This window comes from Simochromis diagramma, unplaced genomic scaffold (genome assembly GCF_900408965.1).
Source record: "Simochromis diagramma unplaced genomic scaffold, fSimDia1.1 OVJJ01000517.1, whole genome shotgun sequence".
NCBI lineage: Eukaryota > Metazoa > Chordata > Actinopteri > Cichliformes > Cichlidae > Simochromis > Simochromis diagramma.
This window is the reverse complement of record NW_024387173.1, coordinates 429,561-444,243: the sequence shown is the minus strand read 5'-3', so window position 1 is coordinate 444,243 and position 14,683 is coordinate 429,561. Positions and strand designations below refer to the sequence as shown.

The following is a 14,683-nucleotide window of genomic DNA, read 5'->3' as shown; positions in this document are numbered from 1 at the left end:
TGTGGAGAGACCCCAAGCTTGTCTGTCTTTAACCAAACAGTAATAACAATGGTGCATTTGTTTTGTAAATCCACCCTGTCCACAGAGATGAAAGTGTACACTTCTGAGACACTTCTCAGTTTTGTTATGCAAATTTTATTTGTGATTTCACTTCTGTCAGATGTTCTGGAAGAATCAGTAATCTCACTCACTAAATCAAAACTCAGAGCAAAAGAGCTACTACTATTCTTTCTAAATAACTGTAAGTACTGTTCAGGAGACAAGCCAGTGTTTATACAACCTACGAACAACAGGTTTTAGTAGTCAAGACACAATATTCATGTAGTGCGAAGATGGCAAATAGAAGGATTAGGATATACTAATACTGATGATGACAAGAACATGTAAATTTTACTTGTAATAATAACTATACAATAATAGTAACAATGAAATTAGAGATACTAGTAAAAATGAAAGATAATTGTTTCTCATTGGCACTAAGAATCAGGCAACATTTATCGATAACTAATGATCATGCCTCGTTTGTTTAAAAAAAACATTCACGGCAAGGAACTGCAAGGAGAACCAAAGCAGACGAAGCTTGGAATTGGAATAATAAGTTGCCTGAGATGCAGAGTTGTGGGGATGCAGCAGCCCAATAAGTGCGAAAGGTGATCTGAAACAGTGACAAATAACATGCCAGTACTTGTCAGGGGTGTACTGAAAGCAGTGTGTAGATTTGTTTAATTCACTAATATGTTATCTATCGCCTGTGTAGTCTGTTCTATCTAGAACTTGTAAGCTGTATAAAATGTAACTGTGTGTTGAAGAGATGTTAATGCAAATTTGAGTTAAGAAGTTAGCATCGGTACCATTAAAAAAGTCTTCTGGCCATTTTAAAATAGAGAGAAAGAGAAAATGAGTTTCTGTGTTGGTAGAATTCTATAAATATTTGATGCAATTTTCCAAAGACCTTTAAGTTCCACAATGTTCTATAACTGAAAAACTGAATTTAACAGGAGTTCTTATAAGTTTGGATAATATGACTGATTTTATTTGATTTATTATTTCAGAAATTCAGAATTCCAAAAAAGAATTTCAAATGCTAAACTTTTGAATTAAATGTTGAAAAACAACAAAAGCATTATTTTAAAATAAACAAAGAAGATGAGTAATTCTTTTGTCTTTCTATTTGGTTAAAATGAATTTAGTTCATCGCTTATACATTCTGATGTTGTTGCCTATGGTTTATCGGAGGGAAGGTGTAACTGTGGAGGTCGTGATTTGAAGTGCTTTTCATTAACTTGTCAGAGTTACATATATTGATATACTTTTAAAGCATATCAATATCGAGTTTTGATCATAATTTAGAACCTGCTTACTCTGCCATAGGAGTGAAGAGTAACACACCCCCAGATACTTTTTAAAAGAAAAAAGTTTTTCCGATTCTTGTTTGTGAGTCAAAAATCGAATCGGTCAGGCAGTATTAACTGGGGATTGAACTGGAGCTCAGCCTGAAGGCGCAGTTCTTGATTTATAAGTCAGCTTATGTTCCAGTCTTCACTTTTGATCATTATTTTCGGGTCAGGGCCAAACAAATGGCAGCACAAATACATGCGGTCAAATGGCTTTTATAGGGTGGCTGAGTGGACACACATCAGATATTGTTTGGCCCCAGAAGCCTTTCTTTGTAGTTTTTTCAGACATTTGGACCAACCCAAGAGCCTGTTGAGGAATTACATCAAAACTGAAATTAAAAAGGAAAGGAAGCATAGATTGCATAAAACATGGGCATTGCTGTCATTTTTAAATTATTATTTTTTAATAATATAATCTTTGTTGAAACTCTGTTGGTTTTTAGAGTCTTGCAAACCAGGTTAGCAAGCTGCCTCGTTATCAGACAGCAGAAAAACACTAACTCAAAAATTCTCCAGAAAGCTTTGAAACTTTAGTAAAATCACAATGTGTACTGTAAGTTGTAGCTTGGATATGCTATTTTCCTAATAAAATTAAATAAATGTTATGACGCATTCTTTGCTTCTCATTTTTCACTCTGCTCCCAGGAGACCTTGATAGATATACCTCTTTTGTTTTAGGAAATAAATATGTCTGCTTAATTTATTGCACAGCGCTTTCCCTCCTTTTTTGTGTTTGTTTCTTCCTTGTTATACCTGCATTTAAAAGTTTGTGAAAATTGACTATGACTAGATAGCCCTGACTTTTGAAGACTAGTGGCATGATCATTATACTTTAACGTCCTCTGTCAGTACGTCTGTGAAGGTTCTCAGTCATCCATGTCCTACCATGTCCTCTGTCAAATTAAAAGTTTTCCAAAACATACATGTTAGAAGGCTGTTGCTAATGCTACAAACCTCAGAATTCTTTTCCCTTCCTTCAGTCAGTCAAGCACCTTCGTCAAAAAAGGAAAGTATGCAAAAAAGTTTTGTTTTTTTTGTATTATGGTGAAATTTAAGTTGTAAAAGCTGCATCTTTGCTAGAAATATTCTATAAATTGCTGTAAATTTGTTTTTTCCTTTCAGGTCCAGCTGATCCATTATAATCAAGATCTGTATGCCAACTACAGCGAGGCAGCTAAGAGCCCTCATGGAATTGCTGTTGTTTCCATCTTCATAAAGGTCTGCTTGTTCTTCTGGGAATACAGGGCAATAGAGTAAAAAAGCAATTAATGCTGGTCTCAGACACCCCAAGACTCATACAAAAAACAGCCATAATACAGAGGTGTAGTGCAGGGGTGATAAACTCAGTTTCACTAAGGGCCACACAGAGAGAATCTCATTAAGAGCCAGATATACAGTATAGAGTTTATTGACATGCTTTAACTTAATTGAAAGTGTGTGTGTGTGTGTGTGTGTGTGTGTGTGTGTGTGTTTGTGTGTTTGTGTGTTATATAGCCCTTTCAGAGTTTGATCCACATATAGCCCTCATAACTAGTCCACAGAACAGGCGTATTAGTCTTTATAACATTAGTCATGCAGAATAATGTATTCTGACTGCAGTTCTACAAGATGCATTCCATTCAGCTGGCTCACAACAGCTTCTTCCAGCCTGACAGCTCCTACTAGTACGGTGCGCATAATAACACGAGATGTGTCCTGATGTAAAAGCAAAGTAATAAATCTTTAATTTTGTTGTTGCACACATTTATGCAAGTCTGTTCCAGCTTCTTTCACAGGCTTAAACATGGCAACTCACTGAGTGTCTGACTCCTCAGTTGAAATCTGCTTTCAACTTTCCTTTTTGTTTTATTCTGTGCTAGCTAACCACTTGGTTTGCAGCTTCTGTCATAACGACAAATTAGTTTGTCATATGTAGTATTTTATACCTGACACAATCTGATGGGATGCATCATGAAGTTCTGAAAAAACAAAACAACCAAGAGTGTTTCTTTGCATCTTCATCCACTTCTTTTCCAGTGACATCACACAGGTGAAAGATGGCTGTTTTGATTTGATGGTGTTGAGTGTAATTGCTCATGAATCTTGGCCAAATCAGAAGAACAATTTATGACTGTGAGCTTTTATCCTGACACTGAGCATTTGGTCAGAGAATCAGACTATCATTTATATACCTCTGTATGTATCTTATGTATGTATAACACTGAATTGAATTAAACTTGCAGAAGAGCTTTTACCATGTACTCTCTAACATACGGCTTTAAAACCTCTCAGTTGTGGATTATTTATTGTCATTATCTAAATGAAATAGTCAAAGTGCATGGAAGAAAAAAAACCTTGCATTTGCTACATGTTTTATAGCATTATGTGTTTGTGATTGTCTGTGATTCTCCTTTTCAGCTCTCTGAAAATTCCAACGCCTTCCTCAACCGTATGCTCAATAGAGACACCATCACCAGAATTAACTACAAACGTAAGATGCACAGTCTTTACCTGACACACACATATACACACTTATTCTTTTTGTCTTTAGATGAGCTAATTCAGTTCAGAACATTTACAAACCTCTGGTTCTTGGACTAAATAAAATCTTGAAAACTTTATATGTACTGTATATAACCTTCTATGATGTTTGCTTCTTGAATTTCCATCTCTATATAACCATATATACAGAAACATAGGGCCTCACTTTATTTTAGGTCATCATCATTCTACTTGCACCAAATCTTATGCTGTGTTCAGACCAATGCAAAGTTTTTGAGCAGAGTGTTAACAAGTGGCACAATGATGCAGTGGTTAGGACTTTTGCTTCTTTTGCAAGCAGATCTTGGATTTGAAGTTTATGTCTGAGGACTTTTTGCAGAGCACAGTCTACATTGCAGTTTGTACATTTGTACGTATATGTAGATAAACAGCAAATGACTTTGTTTCTCTGCAGTTTCTTTAGATTGTGGCATAATATGTTTTACTTTTTAGTCTTTTAACTTTCTTCACTTTGACAGACAAATTCAGTGTAAGTGATTTCTTGATTCATCAGGTCTTTTGACAATAACTCTTGGCTGTGGCTAGTGAATTTGAACTTAGTTTTCCAAAAAAAAAAAAGAAGAGGTTATTCACAGTTTGTGAATGATTTAACAGGTGGTAGGTTTGGACTTCTTTCTCTGAATAAATGTAATAAACATTTAAATACTGCATTTTGTATTTATCTTTGTCTAATACTTACATTTTACATTACAGTGATCTGAAACATTTAAGTAAATATACAAAAAGTGATAAAATTAGGAAGGCGAATACTTTTTCACAGCACTCTAGAGGTACATTTTGAAAATGCTTCAACTTCAGTTTAGCCTCTTACTTCATTCTTTATTCCAGCTATTGGTCGGAGTAAGTAAAGGTAATTGTTCTTTCATTGTCCTGGGTGAAAGTGAAACGGTCTGGAAACAGTCCACTAATTATATTCATGAAAGTAACATGAAGCAAAGCTTCACTACTGTTTGGTCTGAATACACCATGGCGGACTTAGGAGTCTGTCCTGAACCTCTAAAGCTGCTACACAACAGTTCATTCTGACACTACAAAATCAGTCTACATCTTGTTTTACATAACAATACTCCCTGATAGTTAAATCTGTCTTCAGAAAGAAAGCTTAATTAATTACATATGAATCAGTGCTATATTGCCCAAAATCTGTTTTCCAGCCTCTGCTGTGAAGATGTACAGTCCTCTGATGAACTCTCTTCCTGTTAATGAGGCTAAACATAGCAGAGATACATAACAACCACACAGACTAACCACAAGACATCCATATGCTTATCCTTATTCTCCGTAAACCTAGGTTATACTAATCTAAACCAAGATCCAATTCAAGTTAATGTTGAGGACTACCTGTGGGAACCAGCAGTGAGTTCTTAAATTAGATGTGACTAATGTAACTGATAATAAGAACAGCAACTATATTTGAATAGCACTTCATAAAAAGCACAGTTACTAAGCGCTTTGTTATTTGGACAAAAACAAACATGTACATGTCTCAGGATGCAGACATGCTTTCAAACATATGGTGTCATATACCTCCCCAGAAACTGAGCAAATGAAGGAAAAGGAAACAGTATGAGTATCGATTCAGCCAACCTGATGGTCTTAGAAAGGCTATTCCAAAATTTAGAAGTTGCATGGTAATCTGGCCATGTGATAGATCTGAGCTGTACATTCACACCACGATCCTAACCTTTGATAAATGCATTCCTGAGCTCTTTACCCACCCTGGCTATTAACATCAAAGTCCATAACCTAAACCAAACCTTATTCTCATTTAACCCTAACCCTAATACTTTAAAACAAACCTTTGAAGGTAACTCAGAAAGAAAAGACCAGCAATTGCTTTACTTCTTTTAAAAACTAATAATGGTCCTGAAATAACCCTATGCAAGCAGAGAAATCGTGGATCAGTCACTTCAGAAAGGTTTTACACTGACTTACACTCACCAGCTTCTTTATTAGTTAGATCTTGCCAATGCTGGGTTTGATTCCCTTTTATGTGGTTCATTGCGTTGCTGGAAATATTCCTCAAACGTATGATCCATATTGACATGATAGCACCACACAGTTGCTGGAGATTGGCCGGCTGTAGGAGGAACTGCCCAAAAAGTGTCGGCGTGGGCCATGCGGCAACCCTCCAATTGTAGGCCATGTTTGCCAGTCAACACTTTATTTATTGTGTCTAATAAATTCAGTGAGGGTTTAATGATGTAGTGAGGAGTTACCCTAACCATTTCTTACCCAACCCTAACCCTTACTTTATTCCAACGTTACACCAGGAGTCTGAGTATGGATACTTCTGCTGATTCACTTTCATGTAGTACCGCATACTTAGGTTTGCAATGTTGGACCATGATTATCATACTTGCTATTATATAATATGAGATTTGTGAGTTATAGTGCCTCTGAGCACACAGTGAAGCTGATAATTTAACATGCATAAAATATGCCTCAGCACATTATTTGTACCAACAATACCTGCTAAAAATGTGCAGATGTTAGGTTGACATATAGCCTCCTTCTGCCGGGTGAAGTTGTTTGTTGGTCCTTCTCTTTCTATTACATGGCCAACACAAGTGTGCACTTAGCATTTTGAGTGCTATGAATACACCACCTGGGTACTCAGAGCACTTGCACATTCAAAATAGTGGAGTTTTGGTATAGACATATGCAACTGGAAAAGCATGAGTCTTTATATTAAAATGTAAAGATGTATCTCATCAGCACTTGTATTTTTAAAGTTCTAATTTAACTGTGATAATATGACGAATGCACTAAAAGATGCACATTTTTCTGTTTTTCATTTGACTGGTGTCTCTGTTAATAGGTTAGAACATAAGCGAACTTGCACACACAGCCTAACGGGCTCCCCCTGCCATTTTTCTCTTTTCTCTAGACGATGCCTTCTTATTGATGGGTCTGAACATAGCTGACCTCTACCCCGACACCACACGTTATATCACCTACGAGGGCTCCATCACCATTCCTCCCTGCTATGAGACATCCACGTGGATACTCATCAACAAGCCAGTCTACGTGACACAGATGCAGGTATGAAAGTGTAGCACAGGTATCTGGCGTCTGGCGGAAAAAAATGACTTGTATTGTGTTGATCGGGGAAGAAACTTGATTTCTAATTTTCTTGCTGGCATGAGGTACAAACATGCCTCAACTGCAAATTACACCTTCATAACCTGCAATTTTCAAACCGTCTGTTTTTCCCTAAGTGGTTTAGATAAAGCAGGCTGTTGTAACAGTAACGTAATGAAACGACAGAAAACAAACAAATCCACTTTCTTTATCTTAAGGTCTAAAATAAAAGCTCGATTCAACTGTGCTGTTTTTTTTTTTACAAGGTCCTCAAGTCATTGAAAATCCTTTTGTTTAAAAACAGAGTAAAACCTTCAAAAACTAACTAAAGCTGTAAACACAATGTAACGGAAAAAAACACCATGACTTCATGTCCACAAAGTCCGTACGCAATGAAATCAACAGCTGCACAACTCCAATTCTTCTATTCATTGCTTCACTGTAGCAGTACTTTTTTAACCACGTCTGCTCTTGATCAGATAATAAAAGAAGAAAAAAATCAGTTTTGTTACAGAGACATCAATGCAAGATAAACCAGGGATCAGATATATTGCAAAATGAATTTGTCCTACAAGATGTTTGTCAATGCAGAATCCAGGATGCCCTATGCTATTCTAGTTAATATAAAAGCAAATAATGGCTAAGGCACCTGGAAAGTGACACGTATCACCACAAGCACCACATCCCAAAAAGAAACTATGCTGAGAAAGAAAATGGTAAAAAATTAATCTCTGTCTCTCTTCCACAGCATACCTTTATCCTGTCCTCCTTCTCCCACCCCAACCGGTCGCAGCAGATGGCCCCGCCCCTCCCTGAGCCTGGTTCTGCCGGAAGTTTCTCCCTGTTAAAAGGGAGTTTTTCCTTCTCACTGTCGCCAAAGTGCTTGCTCATAGGGGGTCATCAGATTGTTGGGTTTTTCTCTGTATGTATTATTGCAGGATCTACCTTACAATATAAAGCACCTTGAGGCGACTGTTGTGATTTGGCGATGTATAAATAAAATTGAATTCAATTGAATTGAAAAAAAAAAAAGGACTATCATTTCACTGCTGGAAAGAGTGTTGGCACTCAAGTTACAACATTTCTGCTAGACTGGTAAGGTAAAAGTGATGAACCCTGATAAATGGAGCCAACTGTTACCGACAGTGCTGAGATGTTTTCTTGGTTAGCTTTTTATTAATGCTGTGGGACAAATATAATTACTCTATGTGATTAGTGCTTTATATCCAGTTGTAAACTGTGGGATCATTGATAGTCACCTTGAACAGACTGTGAATAGCTCACAGGGCTAATAGAGAGAGACACTCTCACATCAACACCTATTGATCACCTGTTTCCTTTTTGCATTATACTACAGAGCTGGGCAGCAAAACAAAAATATTTGGTAAAACAATTTTAATTACATACAATAATTACAAAAAGTAACTTTAACCTGTGAGGTCTTCGGTGATGAAACCAGCCCTAGCTATGAAGTCTAAGCCTATGTTTATCAGGAAAGCAAAAACAAGTTGTTTTTTTGTCTCACAAATGTCAAGACTTGTCAAGAGATTAATTAAAATCAAATCACATGAAAAATTATATATTATGACAGTCAAGCTTAGAGTCATAATCAATGATGATTCAGATTTACAGGGTCAAACTATATGAATTAAATACCTTGACCTTTTCTGCTTGGTCAGAATAGTTGCTCTATACTGTAGATCAAATCAAATATGCAATCTGTAGACCAAGAAGCTCTGTGTCAGAGTGCAGCACATTACAGTCCAGCACAGCAAGCGCCTGCATGCATCAGTGAAATCCCACACACTATGTGCCATTTATTCTGACTGCATTCCCCCTGTTCTCATTCACCTGTCTTGTCTTCTCACTTACCTGTCATCCACTTTTAATCTCTCTGTCTTTTATCTTTATTTTCACTTGCTTTTTCTTTTCCCTCTCTCCAATATCTTCTCCTTTTTTTTCCTCTTATGCATTTTTACCCCCCCGTCCATCCATCTTCGCTCTCCACTCATCCATCTTTCCACATCATGCCTCTCGCGCTCAGTTTCATTAAGGCCCACAGTAGAAAATGTGAATCACACATTTAATAATGCATCCTGATTACAGTTTTACAAGTAGGCTCTCACATACAGACAGTGCACAACAACCTCATTCGTCTGCCCAACATAACAACTACTGGCAGTGATTTGGTTGGAAAAAACAAATACACATCGATGGTAAAGCATAATAATGAATCTTTAAGTTTTTTGTTTCACATAACTCTATGGGTCTTAAATCGAATGTTTCACATGCCTGAACATGACAACTTAGTGGTGGTGTAGGAAATATCATTAAAAACATATTAAGAGTAGCTGAGCAGTCACCGTGCACACTGCTGTAACAACCAAGCGGACCAAAACTGACATGCGGCTGGATTAAAATTTACAAAACGCTGGATTTGTCTCATGGATGCCGAGTTTGACACGTGTTCTGCACAGTCTTCAGTAATACATACAGGCTTTCATTCGTGAGCACCTACTCCTTTCCATCGCTTCAGTGTAGGCTGCAGGGGGTAATTGGGGAGACTCCTTTAAGCTGACTCAGTTCAGTTCATTGTCATTGTGAATTGTGGCAAGTGGCAAAAGTGACTCCTCGATTGGTGGCACATGCTGAAGTTGTGTCATTTTTTTTCTTATTGTGCATCTCCTGATTTTTGTAACCTTGTGTGAGGCAAGCAGGTTGGACTCAGAGATATGTCTGTGCAGGGGCAGCACAGGGGAAGATTGCTGTTGAAAAAGATGTGATGTTCGGCAGAAACCTCCAAGAACACTTTGTTCCTGTTTCAGTGTTATAATAGTCTTCATCTGAACCCATCCAGTGTCTCTGAGACCATTTAGTTTTGTAGTTTAGCACTGCCTGCAAAACTGTAGTTTGGGGGCTTTTTAACACAACCACTCCTTTGGGGACAAAGATTGTTAATCATCAGTATGTGCAAAACTGTAATGAACTAATTACTTTACACCAATTTGTGAAATTAAAATTTAAAGTATACAAAGTAAGTATTAAAAAGTATTTTAAGGTAGTATTAAAAATATCATCGAGTTAAAGGAGCCAAAATCTTATTATTGAACAGTTGTTAAAATTGTTCATGCTCTTCAACTACTAGAAGATTGTGTTTCTTGTATGATTAACAGGCATATTAGTAATATAGTGGACGTTTTGATTTGACACAATAGAGAAAGAACAAATGTATTAACGACGGGTCCGTTTAATTAGGTGACCCAGTGAGCCATGACAGTGAAAAAACAAAGTGAGTGCTCCCCAAAGGGAAAGACAATGTGACAAGTCCAAATCTGTTGAGTAAAAAGTTGAGAGAGATCAGCAAAAATATGAATTCTAATAACTGATCATTCAAATAGCGTATTTAAACAATTAGAGATGAAGCCAGTGGTTTTGACAGTGGCACTGCCACTTGAATGAAATTATGAAATCCTTTTGATAATTCTTTACCAGAGTTATCATAGAAGTATGTAAAAAAAAAATCTAAATAACAACTGAAGTGGAAAAGTGCATGAACAATAACCTTTGTGCCACAGCCAACACTGTTACCTTAGTAACAGCTCCCAACCACAACCCACCACAACCGGTTGCAGCAGATGGCCCCGCCCCTCCCTGAGCCTGGTTCTGCCGGAGGTTTCTTCCTGTTAAAAGGGAGTTTTTCCTTCCCACTGTCGCCAAAGTGCTTGCTCATAGAGGGTCATATGATTCTTGGGTTTTCTCTGTATGTATTATTGTAGGATCTACCTTGAAATATAAAGCGCCTTGAGTCGACTGTTGTTGTGATTTGGGGCTATATAAATACAACTGAATTGGACTGAATTACATTGAATTAAATTGAATTGAATTGAATAGTAGGCCTCGGATTAAAATATCAACAACATGCGATTCAAGGGAATGATACAATCAGTATAAACACTAAATGTATAATTTGATCATTAAAAGGCTGGTGAAAAATTAAAGCATGAACAGAAAGATTTGAACCATTGAGCTCTACACTGAAGAAATCACTTTGGCTGGGAACCCTTTGCTGTAGTCTTTTCATGAGAGGGAAGGCTCACTGCAGATCCAAGCTGTTCTGTGTGATCGCTTTGTTTTCATGTGGTCTTTTCCAGGGTGATTAGGAAAGTGAACACCTATGGGAGATTTGGCTAATGTGTTATGTGGGATTGATTGTCCTGCATAGGCAACCACAGAGAGGCGGGATTGCTGGAACTGACAAGGGTACAGAAGCATCCTTTCTTTCCACATGTAGTCTGATGGCACTGATGTTTAGCGTAGGTAGAATGCTGATTTGTGGAAAAGTTGGCTTAAACAGGAAAAGGAACGACAGTGAGAGGAGAAAAAGGTGACACGCTAACACTTAGGGTGTTTTCACACCTGTGCTGGTTCGTCCCCCTTGGTGCGGTTTGCTTTTGCAGATGTGTTCATCTATTCATCTCTGTGTTCAATCAGCCCTGTGTGCCATTTTGTGTCTCCATCAGTTTGCCCTCCTTTTATTCTTGGTTTCCTGTTTTTTTGGGCCAGCCTTTCGGGCTTTTCTTAGCAGCATAATTAAAGCTTGCTTTTTGTTGCTAGACCTGACTCATTTTGACACACACACAAACTCTCACATAACATCCCCTTTCTTTATAACCATACCATTTCCAATGATGGTTTCATAAAAGTCATGCAGTCAGAACTATGATGCAGGATTTTATTTCTGTGTGGGGAAAAATCTTTTTGGGCTGGTCTGCATTATAATCCTACCCTGTATTTATAATACTGACAGCAACAAAACCCACAAAAGCAAAATTACCTCACGTGTCACATTCACTGGTTGTGAGCCACCTCCAGGTCTGTCTTTTTGTTGGCACCACTGTCTCCAAACCATTCATCATACCAGGTCTCACGATTCACTTTTGCTGCTCTCCTTATGCCACAAATCACCCTGGAGGGTGATCCTGAAGACCAGCAGCACCGGATCTGCACGAGAATTTAATTCTTTATGATGTGCACAGATTTTAGGGTGAATGATCCTTCCTGAAGCGAACCTCCCCATTCCCGTTTTGGGACCAGCAGTAGGAATAAACTGGCTTGTGGCCTTCCCGTGGCTGGGTTTGAGTGTTTGCACCATTTAATGAGCTGCAACCACCAGAAAAATACTACAAGATTGCAACTCATTTGTTGCACCAAAGTTATTCTGCACTTTTCATTTTTTTGGCCTCTGATTCTTTTAAATATGTTGAGCAATATTTGAGGTTTATTTTGATGTAGGTACGTGAAAACTGTATCAAATTCATCATATCTTTAGCTTAATGACAAAAACTTGTGGTTTAAAAAGTGATTTTTTTAAGGTGTTTAAAAAAAGTTTTGAGAGCAGGTCAATAAGAATAAAAAGAAAAAACTCTCACCTATAATCTACCAGTTTCAAATACTGTCTGCATTAGAATTCTTTTTTCTATATACTATATGTTATATTTATGCATGTGAATAATACTGACATAAATCTGGATTAAAACAAATATGTATCAATGAAATATTTAACAATATTTACATTTTTTCTCCTAGCCACTTAAAATGCTCAAGGTTGATGAGTCAACGAAGCACCACTCAACGTTGTGACTAAATAATCTGTGCATGCTCATGCTCTTTTCTTTATGTTAGAGCTCTGACCTCAGTTCAGAATGCTTGAGGTAGAGAAGAAGACCATGATGTGGAAATAAGGGAGAAAAGAACTGTGGTGGAGGAGGCAGGTGAAAAACAGAAAAAGATCTGTGGTACAAGATAGAAAGAATAAGATGGAACAGTGTGTTTCTCCTTCCACTCAGCCCTGTGTGGTTCTACATGTGTGCTCACTCGTGTTGTTCTAGTCCTGTGGTGTTGACTGACTGATTTTCTTTTCCAATTATATATTGACTAGATCGAAATCACAGTCTATAAATCATTCAAGGTTTAGTGTGTTCCACAAATAATACTCTGAATTAATTCTGAATTATGTTTTTGATGATCTCCCCCAAATGCAGGTTGTCCTTTTAAAATGTGACGTAGGCATGGCCAAAAAATGTATGCATTTTCACGTCAACATGTGGGACACTTTTTTTTCTTTTAAATGTTTTGAGCTAGGGCACTGCTTCCATTGAAACTCCTCACTGATACTAGTTCTTATCACCAGCGATGATTCTCCACACTCTTTGAAAATGAAGCTTTTGTCTCTTCTCTATGGCCAAGTTTAAGGTCTGGGGTGAAGTATTGAGAATGGGACTGCTGGGGAGCAGCAGCAGTTCCTGCTTAGGTAGCTGTCCCCACCACCTACAAATAAGCAGAAGATGGGTGGATAGACTAGCATAGTGCCACTAGAGAAGCTGAAGATGAACTCAGGACATTTTAGCTTGCTCTTGAACTAAGATTTGATCTTATGTCTCCCACAGATGCACTCCCTGCGCCTCCTCAGCCAGAATGAGCCCTACAAGATATTCCTTAGTATGAGCGACAACACCCGGCCCACCCAGCCTTTGCTTCAACGCTGCATCCGTACCAATATCAACTTTAGCAAGCAGGGCCGTGACTGCCCCAACAACCGTGCCCTTCGTCCACAATACAGAGGTAACTCACAGGGTACAGAAAGAGGGAGCGGTGGTTTTGTTTCTGCATGAAGAAAATGCCAAGTATGATTGTGCTTCTCCTTTTCAGCCTCTTAAGCTAATCAAGGCAGCTATTACAAGCTTGTGCCAAGACTGGGGATATATTCAGGTCGCTTAGGTCATTGAAGCTCATCAGGCCCCACTCATTCCCTTTTCTGGGAAACCTTTTAAACCTGTGGATCATGGGTAGTAATAGAGGGATAATATTTCACAACAGATATTAAGTTATTGCTGTGACATTTATAAAGTTACACATAGATAATCTAGACACATTTCAGCCAGTGTAGTGTACTGAAATGAAGAATAACCTACTATAAAAACAGCGTACTATATAAACAACATACTATAAAAGCAGCAATGATGGCTTAATTTGTTATAAGCTTAAACATCATGATAAAAAATGAGGATCTGCATGATTTCTGTGGTCGTTGGTGCTTTTCACAGGGGGATACATTAATTAATGTAGTGAAAACAATCCCATTAAATGTGATAATTAGTTACATGATAAAGTGGTGGCACAACAAATTACAACAGGGTGTTATACTGTAGCAAAATAGCTAAGACAGCAGTGCACCTGCACTTTTTTATTCTTATTATCTGAGTCCAAAGCACACATGCAGTGCATAATATGCGCTGGTCTGTTTATACACATTAGTTTGAGAAAGTCAGGCAGTGCTTTGTGGGAATATAAACAATAGGTAAAAAACAGGAGCAAAAAGAAAGGACATCAAAATTAATGTGTATGTGTGAACAAGTGCAAATGTGTTGTCTGTACCAATGTAACACTGGAAGCGTTAAATTAAATTAGAACTGGTCCAACCAAGAAATATACACCAAACTTGGAAGTGTGTCCTTGCATCCTTCAGGAATAATAACAGCTGACAGCTTCTCTTTTTTATGAATCCAGTGAAGTTCACGATATCCTCCACAACTAAAACCAATGTCATGTTCTCTACTACCCCTTTGATATTGGCCTGTTGGAATATAGAACCGAAACACTCA

At 37.7% G+C, this 14,683-nt stretch overlaps 1 protein-coding gene across 2 annotated transcripts in view; it reads left to right on the top strand.

The window, feature by feature from the left end:
- The window catches only part of LOC120744679 (carbonic anhydrase-related protein 10-like), a 135,906-nt gene that overhangs the window by 108,687 nt on the left and 12,536 nt on the right, over positions 1-14,683 (top strand). For both annotated transcript variants that reach the window (XM_040049189.1, XM_040049190.1), the window contains 4 exons: positions 2,520-2,615; positions 3,795-3,867; positions 6,829-6,983; positions 13,469-13,643. In XM_040049189.1, the coding sequence (XP_039905123.1) occupies positions 2,520-2,615; positions 3,795-3,867; positions 6,829-6,983; positions 13,469-13,643 (499 nt within the window). The remainder of the gene's footprint in view (positions 1-2,519; positions 2,616-3,794; positions 3,868-6,828; positions 6,984-13,468; positions 13,644-14,683) is intronic.